Consider the following 23700-nt stretch of genomic DNA (forward strand, 5'->3'; position numbering starts at 1 on the left):
GCATCTAACTGTTGGAATACAGCGTTCATGTATTTAGTACAACAACTACAGCAGTATTCAGTAGAGAGAGATATTCAGTAACACAGTTGTTAAGTGAATCTGGCTTTTGCGTTGACTTTGCTTGTCAGAAAGTCGCAAAAGGGAATCATGTAACCCTGGGACACTGCAACTGTCATAAATATGAGTCAGTTGCCAAGCATCTGAATTTTGATCACGTGACCACAGGGAGGCTGCAACTGTCATAAGTGTGAAAAAGAGGCATAAGCCATTTTTTTCAGTGCCATTGCAACTAAATGAATTTCTGTAAATTGAGGTCTACCTGTAGATTATTCTGTGTCATTGCACCAAGATACCTGGGAAATAAGGTAAGGCCTTCTGATGGAATTGGTTCTACAGTTTGGAAAACGGGGCCACCACGACTTTCTTTTTAAATCCATAGTCCCAGCATTTTAAAACGCCTTCTCCTATCTTCTATCACGTCTTCTCCTCCTCCCGGTTTAGTAGTTTTTCAAAGTGCTTGTTCACCACTTTAACAAATAGTTCTAAATATATATTCCCCCTAGATTTCTTTGGCGTCAAATTTTAACAGAAAATATTCTCTCGCCCAGTTCACACGCTATTCATCAAAGTCCGCTCCTGCACAGTGCTTAGATGTTTGTCGGCTGTCCCAGCTTCATGGCATCCATCTTAGACTGCCTCTTCTCCTCACCATGGCATAGCCCCGGGATTCAGCAGGAGAGTTGCAATCTTTCCTGCGACCTCTCAGGGTGCCACCTCCTTAGCTTCGCAGCCCTTACAAGGTGGCTTTGTCTCCTTTTGGAGCCCACAAACAGGGAGAAGCCAGCACAGGAACAGAGAGCTCCGTTTCTTGTGACTGGTAGTGCCGTAATGTCAGCTGGAAGTCTCAACTTTCTGACGGAGAAGGAATCGGTGACATTGAAAAGAAAAACATGTCAGAAGTCCCATCAAAGGCAGGGAGTTCTAATTACAACAGTAATATTTTACTACTTCTGTCCCAGAAAACTTGCAATCTGAGCTAAATATGTTACGGGAGATGATATTACTCACATCATTCTTTTTATAGTCGTGGCTGAATTGGATTCAAAGCTTTTGTGCCGAAGATGGATTTACTGCTAAATATTGGGCTTCGGTTTTTAAAAGAATTCTAGGGCATTTTTTTCTTCTGCCGAGAACATATTCAGAAAGTAAATGTCACACCACAAAATTCTACCTACAAATTACGATGACTTGTGTTTTCTTGAACGCTAATCTTGCGGATTAAATAATGACAAGCCATGGCAAGTTCAGGCATCAACGACAGGAAATATAATAAAATTCAGCCCTGTTGTAAATATGGACATCTTCTACCAGTTGTAAGTCTTCAGCTTCAAATGCTTGTTCTTTTAGTGTTATGTTCTTTATAGACTCATTAGTTATTGGTTATTGGAATTCCATGGTTACCTTCCCTTCCTTCCTTCCTTCCTTCCTTCCTTCCTTCCTTCCTTCCTTCCTTCCTTCTTTCCTTCCTTCCTTCCTTCCTTCCTCTCTCTCTCTTTCTTTCTTTCTTTCTTTCTCTTTTTTCTTTCTTCCTTCCCTCCTTCTTTCTCTTTCTTTCTCTTCCTTCCTTCCTTCTTTCCCTCCTTTTTTCTCTTTCTTTCTTTCTTTCTATTTTCCTTCCTTCCTCTCTCCCTCTTTCTTTCTTCCTTCCCTCTTTCTTTCTCTCCTTTTCTTTCTTTCTTTCTTTTTCTTTCTTTCTTTTCCTTCCCTGCTTCTTTCTCTTTCTTTCTCTTTCTTTCTTTTGCTTTTCCTTCCTTCCTTCCCTCCTTCTTTCTCTCTTCTTTCTTTCTTTTTCTTTCTTTCTTTCTCTTACGACCTACGCGCCTTTCGCCGTGCCCTCAAGACCTTATTGTTTCAACAAGCTGGGCTGGCCTAAACATGAATTTTAATGGTTGTTTTAGTTTTTTAATAAGATTGGGGCCAAATTATTTAATATATTTTTAAATTGCTTTTAAATTTTTTGTATATATGTGTTTTAGTGTTGGCTGTGCACCGTCCTGAGTCCTTCGGGAGAAGGGCGGTATAAAAATTTAAATAATAAATAAAATAATAAATAAATTTTCCCTCCTTCCTTCCTTCCTTCGTTTTTCTCCCTTCCAGGCAGCTTAGCAGAAAAGGGCAAAGAGGCAAGGCAAAGGATTGTATTGATTAGAGGACCAATCAATTGTTCTGAAGCTGAAACTGCACGGAATTGAGCAACGGTTGTTCTTTTTTCCTGTTCTGTTAGTCCCGGAGGGAATATCGTTGCTCTTTCTTTCAATTTGAGTGACTTCCTTCTCTGTCTTAAGAGTGTTGCAAACTTTGTCTTCTGTTACAGGTACCCTCTCACTGGGATTCGTGTTATCAAACACTTTGCTAATGAACCCATCAGCTGCTAATGTGCAGTTTGCAACGATCAATAGTCACTTAGGTCCCTTATTCTGGCTCACTCCACGTCCTATCTATAATAGAAGAGAATATTCTTTATTGGCCAAGTGTGATTGGAGACACAAAGAATTTGTTTCCGGTGCAGAAACTCTCATGCAAAACAACAAAGTGATAATAATAATAATCATAAACATGATACCAGTAAGATGGGAAGGATAATAATAATAATAATACTATTGTTGTTTTTGTTGTTAGTCGCGAAGTCGTGTCCGACCCATTGTGACCGCATGGACAATGCTCCTCCAGGCCTTCCTGTCTTCTACCATCCCCCGGAGACAGGGCTGCTATTCAGCAGGTTCTGACAGGTTCTGGAGAACCAGTAGCGGAAATTTTGAGTAGTTCAGAGAACCAGCAAATACCACCTTTGGCTGGCCCCAGAGTGGGGTGGGAATGGAGATTTTGCAATATCCTTCCCCCAGGAGTGGGGCGGGAATGGGGATTTTGCAGTATCCTGCCACGCCCACCAAGCCATGCCCACAGAACCAGTAGTAAAAAAATTTGAATTTTGCCACTGCACGGAGACCATTTAAGCTCACGCCGACTGCTTCAGTGACTCCATCCAGCCACCTCATTCTCTGCCGTCCCCTTCTTCTTTTGCCCTCCATCGTTCCCAGCATTAGGCTCTTCTCCAGGGAGTCCTTCCTTCTCATTAGCTGGCCAAAGGATTTGAGTTCCATCTTCAGGATCTGGCCTTCGAAAGAGCAGTCAGTCAGGGTTGATCTCCTCTAGGACTGACCAGTTGGATGGCCTTGCAGTCCAAGGGACTCGCAGGAGTCTTCTCCAGCACCGCATGGGTAAATGGGCATAAGACAATACTGTGGGAATTCGGTGTTTAGTAGTGATGGCGTGAAGAAAAAACTGTTTGTATCTAATTCAGTGTTTCTCAACCTTGGAAGCTTGAAGATGGGTGGACTTCAACTCCCAGAATCCCCCAGCCAGCGCTGCAAGTGGACTTCACATAATTTAACAAGTGGACTTCACATAATTTAACAATAGGTTAAAGTGGACTTCACATAATTTAACAATCGGTGGACTTCACATAACAAGTGGACTTCACATAATTTAACAATCGGTTCGCCCAGCACCGAAAATGTGACTGCACAAAGCTTAAAAAAACGCGGCTAAATAGGACGGCGGGAGGGAGGGCCCATCCGCAGGTTGCAACGGTTTGCAACGACAAACCGGCTGAATCCCACCCCTGCCTATAGCGTCGTCTTGAGGGAAGAAATTGAAACAGGTTACATCCAGGATGTGAGGGGTCTATAGATACAGGTAGACTTACAGCAGTTCATTCAGTAACTCTTCAAAGTTACCACGGCACTGAAAAAAGCGACTTATGACCGTTTTTCACAGTTACAACCTCTGCAGCATCCGTAGGTTCAGACACTCGGCAACTGACTCGTATTTATGACAGTCACTGTGTCCGGTGATCCCCTTTTGTGGCCTTCTGACAAACCAACTCATTGGGGAAGCCAGATTCCTTTAACAATCAGGTGACTAACTTATCCACTGCAGTGACACATTTAACAGCCGAGGCAAGTAAAATGGGGCAAAACCCACTGAACAAATGTCTCACTTAACAACAGAAATGTTGGGCTCCGTTCTGGTCATAAGTCAAGGACTATCTGTATTTTCTCAGCCCTCTTCCTGGCCCGTGCGGTATACAGGTCCTCCATGGAAAGCAGTCTGGTTGCAATTGTGTTTTCTAACTATCCTTCCTAACTACCCGTTGGAGTTTACACCTGTCCTGTTTAAGTTGCTGCACCAAACCAGACAGTTATAATGCAAATTGCTGTACAAATGACAGACTCAATAATTGCTCTGTATGACTGGATCAGCTGCTCCTTGGACGGTCTCAGATTAACAGAGTTGGAAGGGACCTTGCAGGTCATCTAGTCCAACCCCCTGCCCCAGCAGGAGACCTTACACCATTTCTGACAAATGACAGTCCAGTCTCTTCTTGAAAGCCTCTAGTTTGAGTTTTCCGAGTTGCTGAGGGGCTTAAAGCAGTACATAGAAAGAAAAGGATCTTTGGCTTTTAAACCTCTTCAAATTACAGGCAGAATTAAGGTTGAAATATTTGAATTAACCCTGGAATCCTTGAATTGATATTGGAGTGTTCATTCTACCTATCTGGGCAGAAGAGTAGAATTCCGAGCAGAGATGATTATGTTGTCTGTCAAAAATAATTGATGATGCACTAATCAAAGGAGCTGAATTGTTCTTTTGTTTTTTTGTATTAGCATAACGAAGCTTATTTGCATTTCTAATTAAAGCAAGGCTTAATGGGGCCAAGGATATGCAAGAACTTTACTTAAGGGCTATTTGAATGTGTTTATGGAAGCGGTATACAAATTGTGAGTTTGGGATGGATGATTTGGTTCGTTGTGTTGAGGGACTGTTGTGATATATTTGTAATGGTTATGATTGCCCCTTGGTGACAATGAACAGGGAAACATTGAGTGTGCACATATTTTCCCTGGTAAGGTAGTAAGAGTGATGTTCTGTCCCCCTTCCTCACACAGGCAAACGTAATACCAAGCACGCCTGCCAATAGTTTATTAGGTAAACAGATCAGAATTCCTGGCAGACCAAGGTTTTGGCAGCAAACTGCTGAATACCTGCCAAGACCGTTTTCACTCCCATAAAGCAGAAGAGGACTTATCTTCAGTCCGTTCCAGGAGCAACAAATTATCCACGAGACAAGAGTTTAGTCAATGTTCAGTCCAAAATATATCCAAGCCGAATTTCAGAGATCACGATGTGACTTTCAGGGTTTAACGTTGTCCGTCACAAAGCCTGAAGAGCAATCCCACCCACTTTTATTCCTTTTGGGGCGTGGCTCCGTGACTCAGCTCAATCTCTGGCCCTCCCACGCCTCTTGCGTTGCTGAGCAGGCTTCTCCCTCCGACGCTGCCCGGGATCAAGCCAGGATTCATCCTCCTCGCTCCCTATCAATTGGTGCTCCGATATGCCTTCCTCCTGGCCCATCCCAGGCTGCTCCTCCTGGCCTTCGGATGGAACCTGAGGCATTGCCAGAGAGGAGGGTCCTGGAGAGGGAGGCCCTGTCAGTTCCTCCCCATCACCTTCTGAGTCCTCTTCCTCTGTCAGGACAGGCTCGGGAGTCGGGGTCACAACAAGTAGATAACATAATGAATTTCTGTGAATGTCCAGTCCTAATTACAGTCGTAAATCAAGGACTAATAAAGGAGAATATTTGTAGCTCGGGATTGTAATGAGAGGTCCTTGGTGTTCTCTCAGCTTTCTTGTAGACATTTCATTACCTAACTGGGTAATATCATCAATACTAGAAGGGAGTAGGATTTGCAGAGAAGAGGAAAAGGAGGACTATGCGGTCTTTGGTGCCCTCTGAGCCTTGTTGTTTTCTGGCAGATGTTTCATTACCCAACTAGGTAACCTCATCAGTGCTAGAAGGAAGGAGAGTTTGCTCAGAGATTTGAACTGTGTGGTCCTTGGTGCTCTCTGAGCTTGGGTGTTTTCTTGCAGACCTTTCATTACCTGACTAGATAACATCTTCAATTTTAGAAGAGAGTGGGGTGTGCCGAAAAGGACTGTGGGGTCTTTAATGCTCTCTGAGCTTGTTGGTTTTCTTGTACATGTTTCATTACCCAACTCTACAATCAGCGCATGAAATATCTGCAAGAAAACCAACAAGCTCAGAGAGCACCAAGGACTAATCAAGTCAAGGACTATCTTTGTATTTTTGTAGGAAGGAAGGAACAAAGGAAGGAAGGAAGGAAGGAAGGAAGGAAGGAAGGGGGGAGGGAGGGAGGAAGAGGGAAGGAAGGGGGGAAGGAGGGAGGGAAGGAAGGAAGGAAGGAAAAGAGAAAGAGAGAGAGAGAGAAGGAGGGAAGGAAGGGAAGAAAAGAAGGAAAGAAAGAAAGAAAGAAAGAAAGAAAGAAAGAAAGAAAGAAAGAAAGAAAGAAAGAAAGAGAAGGGAGGAAGGAGGGAGGGAAGGAAGGAAGGAAAAGAGAAAGAAAGAGAGAGAGAGAAAAGGAGGGAAGGAAGGAAGGAAAAGAGAAAGAAAGAAAGAAAGAAAGAAAGAAAGAAAGAAAGAAAGAAAGAAAGAAAGAAAGAAAAAGAAAAAAGGGGGGAGGGAGGGAGGAAGAAAGAGGGAAGGAAGGAAGGAAAAGAAAGAGAGAGAGAGAGAAGGAGGGAAGGAAGGAAGGAAAAGAAAGAAAGAAAGAAAGAAAGAAAGAAAGAAAGAAAAAGAAAGAAAGAAAGAAAAGGAGAGGGAGGGAGGGAGGAAGAAAGAGGGAAGGAAGGAAGGAAGGAAAAGAGAAAGAAAGAGAGAGAGAGAAGAAGGGAAGGAAGGAAGGAAGGAAAAGAGAAAGAAAGAAGGAAGGAAGGAAGGAAGGAAGGAAGGAAGGAAGGAAGAAAGGAAAAGAGAAAGAAAGAAAGAAAGAAGGAAGGAAGGAAGGAAGGAAGGAAGGAAGGAAGGAAGGAAGGAAGGAAGGAGTTATTTTATAATCCATAGAAATTTATTTTTTATCTACTACTCCTTTAATTTTTTTTTAAAAGACATATATTATTGTTTTAAAAATATGCATGTCTGTTTGACTGGGATGGAAGCAGAGATTCAAATGGGCTCCATATTTTTAAAAAATGGGAAATGAAGTGTGTGTCAGTGTGTACCCTATATGTGTTTGTGTGTGTGTGTGTGTGGAGGAGATGAATGACTAGGACTTTCTTGATTGCTGCCACGGTGAAATGAGTGGAAGCACCACTGTGAAGGTGGTAGCTCAGCTCAATATTTTCCAATGTTAAATAGATGCTTAAACTCTGGCCCCAAGAAAATCCGGAAAGGAAGAGGACAGAGTTCAAGTAAACAAGGCAGCTCCAACTGAAGTTGCAGCTTTGTCAGAGACCCCCAAATAAGGGAAGGGGGTCTTTCAACTCAGATTTTTATCTGCTGCCTTGGGAATAGAGGCTCTTTCTTGTGGTCTCTTGAAACTAAAAACCTCTTTCCTTTGAAAGGTTCGGCTCCTCTTACGTTATCTTTTTGAGAGAATTCAGGGGCAAGAAAAAAGGGATTGAGAGGAGAGATCAAACAAAGGAACAGGAGCAGCTGCTCTCATCCTTCGCCGGATGCCCCTCACCTTCCATTTCCACTCAGTCCTCCTCAGATTATCTTTCCAAACCATCATGCTTTGAATCGATGACACATTCAGACAACCAGCGAGCTTTGAGGATCCATTTGGAGATAAGCAGAAATGGGACAGGCTGACACGGCATCTGATAGGGATACAACGGTGAAAAGTTCTCCAAGAATTCTTTGTTGAGGCAGCTTCCATCTGAAGGTTTCTTTGGTGACTCACCATTTTAGGTCCTTCATTGAACCCAGGTTTCCTGCACCAAATCTAACTTCACAGAGTTGGAAGGGAACTTGGAGGTCTTCTAGTCCAACCCCCTGCTTAGGCAGGAAACCCTACACCACTTCAGACCAATGGTTATCCAACATCTTCTTAAAAACCTCCAGTGTTGGAGCATTTACAACTTCTGGAGGCAAGTTGTTCCATTGATTCATTGTTCTCACTGTCAGGAAATTTCTCCTTAGTTCCAGGTTGCTTCTTTCCTTGGTTAGTTTCCATCCATGGCTTCTTGTCCTGCCTTCAGGTGCTTTGGAGAATAGCTTGACTCCCTCTTCTTTGTGGCAACCCCTGAGATATTGGAACATTGCTATCATGTCTCCCCTAGTCCTTCCTTTCATTAAACTATCCATGCCCAGTTCCTGCAACCATTCATCGTATGTTTTAGCCTCCAGTCCCTTCATCATCTTTGTTGCTCTTCTCTGCACTCTTTGCATTTACAACCAACTACTCCAATTATTCTCAGATTTGGAAGAACATTGTTCTACTCCGTGTGTTGACCAAGATGGACACCAGGAGTAAGTTGTATATGCAGGAAGGTTCATGGATGGACAAAAAGGAAACTGAAACAAGGTTACAGTCAGATTCCTTGAGGCTTGTCTAGAATCAAGTGACTTAGTGACAAAAAAAAAAAAAATTCAACATTTGGATTCTGTCCATGTCTGATTAAATGCCTCTTTCAGATCTTATTTCCCAGTGATGATTTATACCCATAAAACAGCTGCGTTTCTAATGAGCAGCTAAAAATGCAGAACTACGTCCCACAGGCAGCTCTTACACGCCAATGGGGGGGGGCGGGTAGGAAAGGAATAAAACAAGCATCTCAACTCCATCCATTTTGCCTCCGGGGACAAAGTTTGGCAGAAGTTCCAGAGGTGCCGAGAATTCTCCGAGTTCGTGAAACATCAGCGCAAAACGGAAAGGAGCAGAACGGTTAAGATTTAAGTAGCAAATTTTGAGTACCGGCTTTTGAGTTGAGGTTTTTGGAAGAAACATTTGGTACTTTTAAGGACCTGTCTTGGACCAGTAGCCATGCATCTAAAGAGAGTTTGTTTGCCAGACAAAAGGTCCATGCTATCGAAAATATTGCCTTCTGGCTTTGCAGAAATCCGTTTTTAAAGTGTCAACAATGGCTCTGCAACCCAACAAGAGAGACACAGACTTCAGAGGATCATTAGAACTGCAGAAAAAACAATGGCTACCAAGCTGCCTTCCATGGAGGACCTGTCTACTGCATGAGTCAAAAAGAGGGCTGGGAAAATATTTGCAGACCCCTCGCATCCTGGATATAAACTCTTTCAACTCCTACCCTCAAAACGATGCTACAGAGCATTGCACACCAGAACAACTAGACACAAGGACAGTTTTTTCCCAAACACCATCACTCTGCTAAACAAATAATTCCCTCAATACTGTCAAACTATTCACTAAGTCTGTACTACTATTAATCTTCTCATCGTTCCCACCACTCATCTCCTCCCACTTATGACCGTATGACTGTAATTTTGTTGCTTGGATCCTTACGATTTATATTGATATTGTTTCCTGATTGTTTATTTGTACCCTATGACTGTCATTAAGTGTTGTACCTTATGATTTTTGACGAACGTATCTTTTCTTTTATGTACACTGAGAGCTTATGCACCAATACAAATTCCTTGTGTGTCCAATCACACTTGGCCAATAAAGAATTCTATTCTATTCTATTCAAAGATTAAATCTTCCCTTCCCTTTTCTGGAAGTGAAATAAATACAGGAATTGTGGTGTGTCCCCCCCCCCGTCTCAGGTTAACTGAGTATGTTGAAACTAGCTGATTGGACAGCTAAATAGGCGACAGACAAAAATTTGCAAACCTTGGTCTCACTTCTAACTCCAGGACCAACTGCTAACGCGAGGCAACATTTAACCAATGACAAATATATCCAAAGTTGTCTGAAAATCTTAACCCTTTCTTTATCAAACAGATATGATCTTACCCAAGAGAAGATGCTTTCACCGTCTGATCTGTGATTCTAAAATCTTCTGCCCCATCAGTATGAAACAGAAGACTTAACACATTCACTTTTAGAAACCTTACAGAAATAATAAAGAGAGAGAGAGAGCGCTAACGGAGGATGCAAAGCCAGTGTGACACTGTGATTTTTACTTGGCTTCTGCTTTCTACTGCCGGAAAATATTGGAGGAGCAAGGATTGATCTTATCAATCGGCTTACCTTTATGTAAGCTGTTTTCTTGAAGAGCCTAATCTATCAGAATAAGAGAATAACAGAGTTGGAAGGGACCTTGGAGGTCTTCTAGTCCAACCCCCTGCTTAGGCAGGAGACCCTACGCCATTTCAGACAAATAGTTGTCCGATCTTTTCTTTAAAACTTCCAGTGTGGGAGCATCCACAACTTCTTTCTTTTCATTAAACTACACAAGCCCACTTCTGGCAACCGTTCCTTATATATTTTAGCCTCCAGTCCCCTAATCCTCTTTGTTGCTCTTCTCTGCACTCTTTCTAGAGTCTCAACATCCTTTTTACATTTTGGTGACCAAAACTGAATGCAGGATTCCAAGTGTGGCCTTACCAAGGCCTTATAAAGTGGTATTAACACTTCACATGATCTTGATTCTATCCCTCTGTTGATGCAGCCTAGAACTGGGTTGGGATTTTTGGCAGCTGCAGCACCCGGCTGGCTCATGCTTAAGTGATTGTCCACTAGGACTCCAAGATCCCAGTTTCCACTTAATCAATATCTGTGCATTTGTTTTTTCTTGCCTAAGTGTAAAACCTTACTTTTATCTATGCTGAATTTCACTTTGTTAGATAGGGCCCAGTGTTCAAATCTGTCAAGATCCTTCTGTATCTTAAGCCTATCTTCCAGAGTGCTGTCATCTGCAAATTTGATGAGTTCTCCGTCAAATCCAAATCTAGATAGCTGTCAATTTCACTGAGAAACGGATGTATGTATGCCTAAATCACCTAGTTATCACCAGAAGATGAGAAGAGAAAGAGAGAGAGAGAGAGAGAGAGAGAGAGAGAGAGAGAGAGAGAGAGAGAGAGAGAGAGAGAGATAACAGAGATAGATAGGGGGGAGAGAGAGAGAGAGAGAGAGAGAGAACAGTTAAACTGTTTCCAAAATTTTATAGAATAAGAATAAGAATAGAACAGAACAGAACAGAATAGAATAAGGAATAGAATAGAATAGAATAGAATAGAATAGAATAGAATAGAATAGAATAGAATAGAATAGAATAACAGAGTTGGAAGGGACCTTGGAGGTCTTGTAGTCCAACCCCCTGCTTAGGCAGGAAACCCTACGCCACTTCAGATGAATGGTTGTCCAATCTCTTCTTAAAAACTTCCAGTGTTGGAGTATTTACAACTTCTGGAGCCAAGTTGTTCCACTGATTAATTATTCTAACTGTCAGGAAATTTCTAGTTAGAAAAATGAAGAGGAGACAAGAGTGAAATTGTTAAAGTGAATGTAAGGAAAGAATGTGAAAATTACATTTGTGGCATAAAGATTAGTATGATTTAAAATGCAATAAAATAGATGTAAAGGGAACAGTAGCCTTAAAAAAACGAGAGGCGTGTTAATCAGCAGAAAAAAACCTGCCCAGTGGGAGTTTCCTTCCAGATACGGTGTAGTAGTGTACTCAAAGCTAGAAGCTTCTTTTGAAGCCTATCTTTACATCTTTGGACAGAAGTGAATTTCACTCATCCCAGTTTCAGAACTCCTTCGCATTAATACCAAGACTTTCTCAGGATCAGGATGGTATAAACTTTTTATTATTTACACTTAGACGCTTCTGCTTCTTCAATGAGCTTGCGTGGAGTCCTTGGTCGTTTCTTCTCCCACCATTTGGAGCAGATTCAATCTCCCTTTAGTGCTTCAGCTACTGGACGACAGGTAGTTCTCGACTTATGACCACAATTGAGCCCCACATTTCTGTTGTTGTGTGAGACTGTACCGCAGTGGTTCAGGGAATGACGGACGTTGTGAACTTAGTCCAAAAGGTGTTTTTTTTCAAGAGGCAACTGGACTTTCTTCAAAGAAAAACCAAGAAAGTCCAGTTGCCTCTTGAAAAAAACACCTTTGGAAACAACTTGGATGATGGAGAATCTCCATAGACATTTCTTAAGTTAGTCATTCGGTTGTTAAGTGAATCTGTCTTCCCCCTTGACGTTGCTGGTCAGGAGGTCACAAAAGGAGATCACATGACATTATACAACAAATGAACTGTTTTAGATCGAGGACTACCTGTCAATCCTGTATCACTGGACCCATCCAAGACTCAACCTTCCCCCCTTAACTATGGTCTATGTTATGGACTATGGTCCATAAACCCATTCCTACTTGGTCTCAACCCAACTGTTCTGAAGGCAACAGTCCACGCTTCCTCCTAGGCAAAAATTGAATCATATTTATGAAGCCCGTTCGAAGTCAGTGAGATATCCACTTGAGGTGCTTCATGGTCAAAAGCCAAAGACTTTGAACACACTATGAGTCTTTCTCAAGATAAGATTGGGTGGAGAAGGACACACCGTTCGATCACTAAGACTGTAGCTTGAAGTGCCAAAATTGATCTTACACTTTCAGGTACGTGGCACGAGAATGGCCTTGCTTTAAGGAGTTCGCGTAAGGGAACTGACCCCCTGTAGAAGACAGTTTCTCATTGAGCTTCTGGTTGATCAGCTCCATGTGTCGCCCGTTCTTCCTGGTTTGTCTCAGCAACCTCTTGACTTTCTTCACTCGGTCTTGTAGCTGCTTGTTGCGTTTCTCCAAGGCTGCCACTTTTTGCTGGAGCTTCTTCACCTGGTCCTCCTCATCGAACAAGGCCTTCTGGAGGGAGGAGCACATGAGCTGAAACGACAAAAGACAGAGGGACGTCAAGTAACCGAAATTTCAAGGATGTCTCTGCTCTTACCTGCTTCATAAGCGTGTCCCTCATCACCAGAAGTTAAGCAATGTTTCAAGGAGGTCAGTTCCCTCTGCTCAAGGTCTGAACTCAAGGAGGAACATGGCCTCTCTACTGGTAAGAAAATCACAGACGTAGAAGACATAGAATAACAGAATTGGAAAGGACTTTGGAGGTCTTCTAGTTTGCCTCCAGAAGTCGTGAATGCTCCAACACTGGATGTTTTTAAGAAGAGATCTATCTTAAATGGTATAGGGCAGTAGTGGGATTCAAATAATTTAACAACCGGTTCTCTGCCCTCATGACCGTCTGGGTGGGCGTGGCCATGGTGGGTATGGCCAGGGGTGTGACTTGGCCTCCTGCATCCCCCTGGGAACAAAAATGTGCCACGGGGGGGGGGGGCAAACGTGCCCCCCGTGTCCCGTTTTGGGCCTAGTAGGCCTCCCTGCACTGCCTGGGAGCAAAAATGGGCCGCGGGAGGCCCAACGCATCCCCCAAACCCCATTTTGGGCCTAGGAGGCCTCCCTGCACTTATCTAGGAGCCAAAATGGGGCATGTGGGGATTCCTGGAAGGGGTGGGGCAGGAAGGGGCGGGAAGGGGAGAGGCTAGCCAGCAATTTAACTAGTGGTTCACCCGAATTGGCCCGAACTGGCTGAATCCCACCACTGGCATAGGGTCTCCTGCCTGAGCAAGGGATTGGACTAGAAGACCCCTTCCAACTCTGTCATTCTGTATTCTAGTCTGTATTCTAACCAACAGAAGGGCACAGTAAATACCTTAACTTACCTTAGACACACAAAATGTTATTCAACCATTGTGTAGGTGTGGAAAACTACTCATGGTACTACCGTCAAGGTTTATTTCATGGTTATTTCCCTCTTCCTCCTCCTCCTCTAGCCCACTGAGTTTCCTAACATATCTCTCCGAAAGGCGCGCTGTAGAAGTTGCAACCCGCCAACCTCCCTTGCTGAGATAATGCAAGTTATTATGTTTTCTTTCTGCGTTCCGGGTTTTGTAATTATTATTTTCAACAAGCGGGAAGAGTTCAGAAGTGAAAGAATGCTGATTTATTTCAAAGGTGGGAGGGGGGGAATGACTCACCCAAGCTGCCATTCATAGACGATGATTTATATGCCAGTCTTTCTGGACTGCTGTGAGTTTTTGCTAAACCTTCCATTCTCTGCAGGGATACCACCTACCCTCACACCAGAAGCTGCTTCAGAAACCAAGCATTTGGGGTTGATGGGCGTGTGCATGCATTTAAATTTAAAACCACTGCAAGATTCAAGTCAGTTGAGAGTCCAGAAGTATCCGAGAGAAGAGTAATGGAACTTCATCCAAAACTAATCCAGTTTTTTTAAAAAAATCACTACTCTATAGTAGTGGCCAAAATTATGGGAACCTTTTGGGAAAAACATATTTTTGAGGTTTGATGACTAATAACACCACTTTTTTTTTGGAAATTCAAGATAATCCTATTCCACTGCTGGAATGGTCTGGGAATAGCCCAGACCTTCACCCAATTGGAAATCTACGGAGCCGACTAAAGAAACTGGTTAGTCAGAAGCCATCCAGCAATAAAACCCAGTTAATAGAAGCCATCATTCAATCTTGGTTTCATATTAGAACAACTGAAGAATTCAAAGACTTGGTTCGCTCCATGGGAAGACGTTGTAAGGCCATAATTCATGCTAAAGGTTACCCAATTAAGGATTAACTGACATGGGGATCATTTTTGTATATCTCATTTTTTCTATGGTGATCATTTTTGCATGTCTCGTTTTTTCTACGTGTTTCACTTTCCTTCTTTATACTGTAACTGCTATTCTAAGAGCAAATCCTTCCTAAAAGTTATTGCATTACATTCTTGATTAAATTATCTTTCCATTGATATATAATTTTATGTTAGTACTCCCCAAAAAGGGGTGTAATTAGCTAGTTTTAGAAAATACACTTTTAATAGAATAGAATAGAATAGAATAGAATAGAATAGAATAGAATAGAATAGAATAGAATAGAATAGAATAGAATAGAATAGACTTTGCAAACAACGTCAGCGGGGAAGCCAGATTCACCTAACAACACTTTGACAAATTGATTCATGATTTACTTAACACCTGTGACAAGAACGGTCGTAAAACGAGACAAACTAATTGAAGAAAGGTTTCACTTAGTAACGGAAATTTGGGGCTCAATTGTGGTCGTAGGTCGACTACAATTGTGTACATCAGACAATTGTGTTCGGAAAACTTTGGAGTTCTTCTCTATATGTGAAGAATAAATGCTCCATAGTTTTTGCCACAAGTTCATACTCTGGGATCCAATTAGGAACAATTTTATCCCCATTTCTCTTGGGCATTAGTTTACTATGATGGGGCTCATTTCCTGGAGAGTTTCCCCAACATTTTTTGGCTGCCGCATATCATGTTGTGATGATGATAAAAAATACGAGACCAAATTGCAGGTTTGAAAGCGAAGCAGTTGCTGGTTTTTCCAAGAAGCACTGATTCAGCAGAAAGACAAAATTACAGTAAAACTTCTTCTTTTTTTTTTTTGTGAGAAAATGTACCAAAAATGTAGTACAGTGGACTAAAACACTGTTATTAACATCTGCTGCTTGCAATTACTGCAAGTTCAAATCTCGCCAGGCTCAAGGTTGACTCAGCCTTCCATCCTTTCAAAGGTAGGTGAAATGAGGACCCAGATTGTGGGGGCAATAAGCTGACTTTGTATAAATACACAAAAGGATGAAGGCTACTGCTTAACGCATTGTAAGCTGCCCTGAGTCTCCGGAGAAGGGCGGCATATAAATTAAAGCAAAAAAAAAAATGTACTGAGATCTGCAGAAGTCTTTAGAAAATGGACTCATTCATTGAAAAAAAAATAGGCTCTTTCTTTCACGGGGGTTATTTGAGCACTTGGTAACCTTGAAGAGATGTAATTTCAGGGTGAGGGCAATTTACAATAAAGCTGAAAAACTCGTTCTGGAGAGCATTCCAGATCGCATGAGAAATGTTTTAAGGCCAAATCAGATCGTTGCGTATCTGTTCTGAGGCTTTTATTTATTCATCAGCTTTGCACATCTATTATTTTCTCCTGTTCAGAGCTGCTTCTAACATCCAGGATACCAATATAATACGAGCAGAATGAATAATGAAGCATCTACTATAATATAAAATAGCGGAATATTTTATATAGCCTTGCTTACATGTCCTCTTTTTAAAACAGAAATATCTGGGGAGGAAATGAGGACTATCCTAAGATGACATCAACCTTCAAGTGATGCCACTTGCAATCTTCCAGTTAATGAAGGAGAGAAATTACGGTCTTCCTATTCTATATAAATTCCTTATGGAAGAAAGTCAGATTTACTTCCGGCTAAAAACACATCCAATTAAATTAGAAGAATCACACAAAGGACTGAAAAAAACACCAGACTAATAGAATAACAGAGTTGGAAGGGATCTTGGAGGACTTCTAGTCCAACCTCTTGCTCAAGTAGGCAACCTTACACCATTTCAGACAAATGGTTGTCCACTCTCTTCTTAAAAACCTCCATTGATGGAGCATTCACAACTTCTGGAGGCAAGTTGTTCCACGGGTTAATTGTTCTCATTGTCATGAAATTCCTCCTTAGTTCTAGGTTGCTTCTCTCCTTGATTAGTTTCCATCCGTTGTCTCTTGTCCTGCCTTCAGGTATTTTGGAGAACAGATTGACTCCCTCTTTTTTGTGGCAATCCCTCAAATATTGGAACGCTGCTATCATGTCAGAACTGGATTGTAGCTTTCTAAAGATGTGTGCAGAAAATCTTCAACTAACGGTGTCTCTCCTCCTAAAGGAACTTACCACATTTATATACCTGCCAATTATGTGCCACAAACAACTACTACTTCTTCTTCTTCTTCTTCTTCTTCTTCTTCTTCTTCTTCTTCTTCTTCTTCTTCTTCTTCTTCTTCTTCTTCTTCTTCTTCCTCTTCTTCTTCTCCTCCTCCTCCTCCTCCTCTTCCTCCTCCTCCTCCTCCTTCTCCTTCTCCTTCTCCTTCATCTCCTTCTTTCTCTCCTTCTCCTTCTTCTTCTTCTCCTTCTTCCTCTTCCTCTTCCTCTTCCTCTCCTTCTCCTTCTCCTTCTCCTCCTCCTCCTCCTCCTGGATTTTAACCATCTAGAACAGCATATCTAAACACTGTATATATTTTAACCATCCTGAATAGCACCAGAAGGCAAGACAAGAAATTAGGGATGAAAACTAATCAAGGAGAGAACCAAGTAAGGAGAAATTTTCTGATAGTGGGAACAATTAACTAGAGGAATGACTTGCCTTCAGAACTTGTGGTTGCTCCATCACTGGAGGTATTCAAGAAGAGATTGGACAACCATTTGTCTGGAATAGTAGGGTGCTTTGATGGACTAGAAGACCTCCAAGGTCCCCTCCAACCCTATTATTCTATTCTGTTTGATGGAAAGGCAGAGCATAAATGGACTAAAGAAAGAAAGAAGAGACCTCAATCTCCACTCTAAACATACAGAAGTAATTCATTTCAATAGCTTCACTTCTAACTTGTTCTATCCTTCTGTTCTGGAGAAAAGAGTGAAAAAAGAGGGGAAAGGGAAAGAGAGAAAGGGAAAGGGAAGGAGAGAAAAGACAAGGGAAAGAAAAGACTGGACAACCATTTGTCTGAAATGGTTGTCCAGTCTTCCTTCCTTCCTTCCTTCCTTCCTTCCTTCCTTCCTTCCTTCCTTCCTTCCTTCCTTCCTTCCTTCCTTCTCCATCACTGGAGGTTTTCAAGAAGAGACTGGACAACCAGTTGTCAGAAATGGAATAGGATCTCCTGCTTGGGCTGGGGGTTGGACTAGAAGACTTCTGAGATCCCTTCCACCTCAGTTATTCTGTTAAAGTATTGGAATAACTTCCAGATGTGTGGCCTTCAATTCCCTGAACTGTCAAGAAGGCCAGGATGAAATTCTACCCGTCTGAAGTTCCCTGGAGATAAATGAAAATTTCCCACCAGTGCAAATACATTGTTAAACATTCAGCTGTCCAGGTACAAAGAATCGCCCGTATGGATTTTTATGTTTTTACCTCAATACTCCAGAGAGATAAGATTTGTGCAAAAAAACAACAACAACCCAACAACAACAAGCCAACAACCCTCACAACAGAAACAGCAAAACAATGCTATTTCATATAGCAAAATGATGTCCTCTAAAAGATGGGCTGTAAGATACAACTCTGGTTCTCGAAGACGCAACCCTGTTCAAGTGGTACCCAGCGCTAAACATTGTCGTACAGAACAAATTGTTGCCGTTCAGCTTTTTTTTCTACCACACCAAAGTTCAAAGGACTTTAATTATTGGGTTGTGGTCCTAGAGAAGCTATGAGCAACTGAAGCGTCCTTGTCTTGTTTTAGGTCATGGTAGATGTCTCTTGGCTGAGATCTTTAATCCTACGATTGCCTGGAGAACAGAAATTTATAGCGGGCATGGTCATTTAGGACTGTAAATCAAAACTTTGGAATACCTTTTTATTTAGATCGTGGCAAATGTATTTCCTCTTTGAAGCATTAGCTCCCAGCAGAGGAGAGCATGAGTGAATCTACTCATCTGGATGTGATTTCTGGTACCCGCCCCAGCAAGTAATATGAAACCCAAGGTTTAGTTCCCTATTTTACAAGTTTTATGGGTTGATTCTATTGTCCAGAAGCCAGAAGCAGCACTGGCAAGAGTGAGCCAATTTGCCTTTTATCTGGACCATATCTGGACTGATGATATTAACTAGATGGGTCATGAGATGTCTGCAAGAAAACCATCAAGATCAGAGAGCACCAAGGACCCCTCAGTCCTCCTCCTCCCCTTTCTAGCATTGATGACGTTACCTAGATGGGTCATAAAATGTCTGCAAGAAAACCACAAAGCTCAGAGAACACCAAGGACGCCCCCCAGTCGTCGTCCTCCTCCTCCTCCTCCTCTTTGCAAATCCCTCTCCCTTCTAGCACTGATTATGTTACCCAGTTGGGTAATGAAACGTCTGCAAGAAAACCAACAAGCTCAGAGAGCACCAAGGACCCCACAGTCCTCCTCCTCCCCTTTCTAGCATTGATGACGTTACCTAGATGGGTCATAAGATGTCTGCAAGAAAACCACAAAGCTCAGAGAGCACCAAGGACCCCACAGTTCAACTCCAAGTTACAAATATTCTCCTCTATCGATTTATCGTCTTTTCTCTTGACCAAACGTGATCATGTTTTAATTATAATTGCTTCAATTTTAGAACTTGTTTTGCAGATGCTTTGTTAAACATGTTGGGAGAATACTTAAGAGCAGGATTTTGGGTTGCTGGTGCTGTTTGCGGTGAGATCCTGCTCTTTTAACTGGGGGGAAAAAAAGGCAATTACTTAGTTTAGGATAAAAATCCATTGTTACTATAAGCACTCAGCTAGCTGGAGGAGTTTTGTTTATTCCTTGTTTTGTTTTGCTTTTAAACAATCCAGATTTTAGTTAAACTGCCAAAAAGAAGGAAGATAATAAAATCAGCTTAAAGTTGGTGGTACTTTTTTTTTTTTCCCCCAACAAAACAATTTGCATCTTTCAGGCTCTCTCAACTGTAACCTTGATCCAAACTGCCTTGGTTAAAAGCATCCCCATCTCCCAGAGCTGGCTTGCTATGTGCCTTACAGCAGACATGTCTTCCAACATGCCAAGTTGCCATGGGAATGCGCTATCACTCGAATGGGGGGGGGGGTGCTGCTTTCAAGCATTTGTGCATGTTTTGTTTTGTTTTTGCAATTGTCGGGTCTGGAAATTGGAAAGCAAAAAGGGAGAGAGATTTAACAGAAGTCCCAACACGCACTCTTCAAGAAGGGTTTATGCAATGCTTGGCTGAAGAAATAAAGACAGGGAAATCCATTATGGGATTTTTCAAGTGCTCCGGCGAAGCAAACTCTGGACGATTTAAAGAATAGGAGCCCTGCGTAATTTGGATTTCCTAATCCGACACAAGAATGAATCTATACGACATTCATAGCGATGAACAGGTTGGAGGAAGTTAGCACCCACCCCTCTCCTAGGAAAATGAGATATTTTAGGAAATATTAAAAGGGCAGAATATTTCCCCTAAAAGGGAGGCAGAAACTCAGCTCCCACCCCCACCTTTGTCAATGGGCCAGTCTATTCTACATAACAAAGATCTACCTCCTTCAAGCAGAGCCATAACAGGAATTGCCCAAAGCCCCTTCATTACATCATCACCCAGCAAGGCTCAACCAAGCCTGAGACACAGACAACCTGCAAAGTTACCCCCTGCATGACCCCTTGGGAGTCTGACAACCAATCAGAATACAAGCTCAAATTCAAAAGCCCAGAGAGCAGGGGTGAAATCCAGCAGTTTCTGACAGGTTCTGGAGAACCGGTAGTGAAAATTTTGAGTAGTCTGGAGAAATCGGCAAATACCACCTCTGGCTGGCCCCAGAATAGGGTGGGAATGGAGATTTTGCAGTATCCTTCCCCTGGAGTGGGGTGGGAATGGGGATTTTGCAGTATCCTTCCCCTGGAGTGGGGAGGGAATGGGGATTTTGTAATATCCTTCCCTGGAGTGGGGTGGGAATGGGGATTTTGCAGTATCCTTCCCCCAGGAGTGGGGTGGGAATGGGGATTTTGCAATATCCTTCCCCTGGAGTGGGGAGGGAATGGAGATTTTGCAGTATCCTTCCTCTGGAGTGGGGAGGGAATGGGGATTTTGTAATATCCTTCCCCCAGGAGTGGGGAGGGAATGGGGATTTTGCAATATCCTTCCTCTGGAGTGGAGTGGGAATGGAGATTTTGCAGTATCCTTCCCCTGGAGTGGGGTGGGAATGGAAATTTTGCACTGCCACGCCCACCAAGCCACGCCCACCGAGCCACACCACACCACGCCCACCAAGCCACACCCACAGAACCCGTAGTAAAAAAAAAATTGGATTTCACCACTGCCAGAGAGGGTATAAAACTCAGGCGCTCTCAGCATCTCTCCCCCTTTTTTTTCTCTTCACCCAAGATCTTCAAGGCATGTGATCCTGTTCCACCCTTAAAACCATCATTCCAAGCAGCCACCATGTTTCCAGTGTCTTTTCCTCTACTTGGAACTGAACCCAGGTGGACATTTCTTCCCACCAGGTAACAAACTCTTGAATGGAGCTCAGTTCCTTGGGTCTACCTAGATCAGAGGTCTTCAAACTCGGCAGCTTTAAGACTTGTGGACTTCAACTCCCATAGCTGGTTGGAGAATCCTGGGAGTTGAAGTCCGCAAGTCTTAAAGCTGCCAAGTTTGAAGACCTCTGATCTAGAACAAAACCTGTGTCTTCAACTCCCAGAATTCCCCAGCCAGGGAGTTGGAAATCCAGCTGTCAACTTGACAAAAACTGGATTAGATTAAGAATGCACACTAGCTCCAAGCACCGTTGTAACTTCAAACACTGAATGAATGAACTTTTGTAAGTCGAGAACTGTCGGTAGTAAATAAAACTGTGAAGCCTTGAAAAACAAACCTGGGAAAATCCAGTAATTCTGGATCTCCGCTTAGTTTAGGGACAAAAAGAGAATCTTCTCCATTGAGGGGAAAAAAATCCCTTTTACTTGGCCATAAATAAAATGAACATTTTTTTTAATTTGCACCCAGCAAACGCCAAATGATAGCTTTGATAAAGTCTCATTCAAAACCACAGCTTGCAATTGAGAATCCTCTTAACCTATTCTACAAAGATTAGGAGCATAATTACATTACACTTTATCTTACGAAGTAATTCAATAGTAAGCTCTGCTCTCCTACTATAATGTGTGCGCAGATGAATTGAGAGGGGGCGGAAATGGGGTTTTTATACTCGCTGAATTCAGCTCCAAAACGTCTAGCGTGAAAGCTCAAAAAGCATCAATTCTGACTTGTTGGTTTCATTTCATTCAAAGTGCATTAAATGTTCTCCAGGCAACACGTCCAAAGGAGATAAAAGAAACCCATTGTGGGAAGCCCCCCACTCCACCCTCTTAGACGAATGAAATGTTTTGGGAAATATTAAAAAAGGCAGAATATTATATTTCCCTAAAGGAGAAATGGAGAAACATGTTTTTTAGAGGCAGGAAGCAGCCCCCAATCTTTGTTAATAGCCCTCAGCAGATGCCGGCACTTAAGGAGATAAAGAGCTTATTGAAAGAGGAAGAGAACTATCTAGATGGCTCCATTCATAAGCAAAGCAAATACTGCGGGCAGAAATCCATTTGAGGCAGGATATTTCTCGAAACTCCTTGCAGCAATGTTTGACAGCTAACCAAAGCAGAGTGGTAGGATTAGAACAAGCAGCCTCTCGCCCAAGATCCAACACAGGACGAGAGCCAATTAGTCACAATAGGAATTGCCCCCAATACCCTTCAGAGTACAAATCCCTTCACTGCACAATCCCCAAAACAGTTCAAACTTCAAAGTCACAGAAACCTGATGTCAGCATTCTGATGCTGCCATAAAAAGGAGGAGACGAGGCTTGACTTTTCACCTACTTATTTTCTCTGTAGATAATATCCCCTAGGAGATGGGATGGGAGGGGGGACATTCCTGTGGGTTGAGGTCAGAAGCTGGGGAGACTGACTTGGAAGATGGCCAATGAGAAGATGAGAATTGGGGAAGGAAAAGGGAAGGGTATGGGGGTCAGAGGGTTAGTATCGGCTACGACAAAGTCGGGGCCAGATCTGTCGTACTCAAATAAATGGAATATTTCAGCAAAGATTAATTGTTTGGGAGTGCAATTTATTTGAGATGACATCGAAACCTGACACCTATAAAGATCCATCCGCTCGTTCAACCATTTTGTCAGCTGCTCCAGAACCACCAAGCTCCAGAACCACCAACCACCAAGGATGGGCTGGTTCTGTTTCATCGTTAAACTTTCTTTCCAATCAGCCTCCATGTCGTTTCCAGCGTCTTTTCTCCCAGCTTGGAGTTGAAGCAGATCAGAGCTCGAATTCAGCCGGTTCGTATCGGTTCGAATATTGGAAACCCACCGCTGAACCAGATGGATTTTCCTTCCAACACCATGACAATAACACAAATGAAACAGCAAGCAAAGCAGTGTCTTTATGGGTTGGGCAGATCATTTCTATGGAAGACACCTATTTTGAGAGATTAAGATGGACCCTCTGAGCTGAAGATGGTTTTTCAAGCAGCACGCAAGAGATTAAAGGGGAGCCATTCAGAAATCCATCTATCAACTTAGCCCTGCTGGAAATGAAAACGGTTATTGCGGATGCTAAAATCGGATAGCTAATCTCATTCTAGGCTTCAAACAGCCGATAATAAATTGAACGAAGTCAACCATTTAACCATCGCCTTGACTATACGCTATTCATTTCCTTAACAGCCGCTAAATATTTTGATATTTTCAAGGTATTTCAAACATCTTATTTTAAAGAACAGAATTAATTTATGGAGCGGCTCGCTTGTTTTACCAGTTGTGGTAAAATACCACGGACTTGAGAAGTTCTACAACTTTGCTAGTTAATTCAGGGTAAACATCATTCAGAGCCATTTTTGAAAAGAAACAGGAAAATTTGAATTTTTAGGACATTATCCCCCCAGAAACCCAAATACGCAACAACATATTTTGATTTCTTTAGCGTCTCTCTAGAAAATGGCTGAAAGGGGAAACGTGGTTTTAATTATGAAGCGCAGATAAATCTCTTGCTGCCCTCAAACATGGGATATAATTAGTGTCATCTTCCATTTCACCACAAAGTTGGTGGAAATGGGACGTTAGGAACTCTTTTTGTTTTCGAACGACTTGCTAGCAAGACATGTGGTTTGTTTGTTTTTTAATTCAGTCACAATTTCTGGTATGTGTTTAGAAAGCCAATAAAAGCACAATAAAATGCTGCCTTATGCTAAGTATAATTTTGTGGTGCCACC

The 23700-nt window shown here is 42.4% G+C and overlaps 1 protein-coding gene across 1 annotated transcript in view; it reads right to left on the bottom strand.

The window, feature by feature from the left end:
- Positions 1–11628: 11628 nt before the first annotated feature.
- Positions 11629–23700, bottom strand: part of CCDC3 (coiled-coil domain containing 3) — a 31507-nt gene continuing 19435 nt past the window's right edge. The window contains exon 3 of the mRNA XM_060694925.2: positions 11629–12725. Coding sequence (XP_060550908.2) covers positions 12450–12725 — 276 coding nt within the window. The 3' untranslated portion in view covers positions 11629–12449. The remainder of the gene's footprint in view (positions 12726–23700) is intronic.

Source organism: Pantherophis guttatus, chromosome 7, assembly GCF_059756535.1.
Source record: "Pantherophis guttatus breed Tessera chromosome 7, ASM5975653v1, whole genome shotgun sequence".
Classification (NCBI taxonomy): Eukaryota; Metazoa; Chordata; class Lepidosauria; order Squamata; family Colubridae; genus Pantherophis; species Pantherophis guttatus.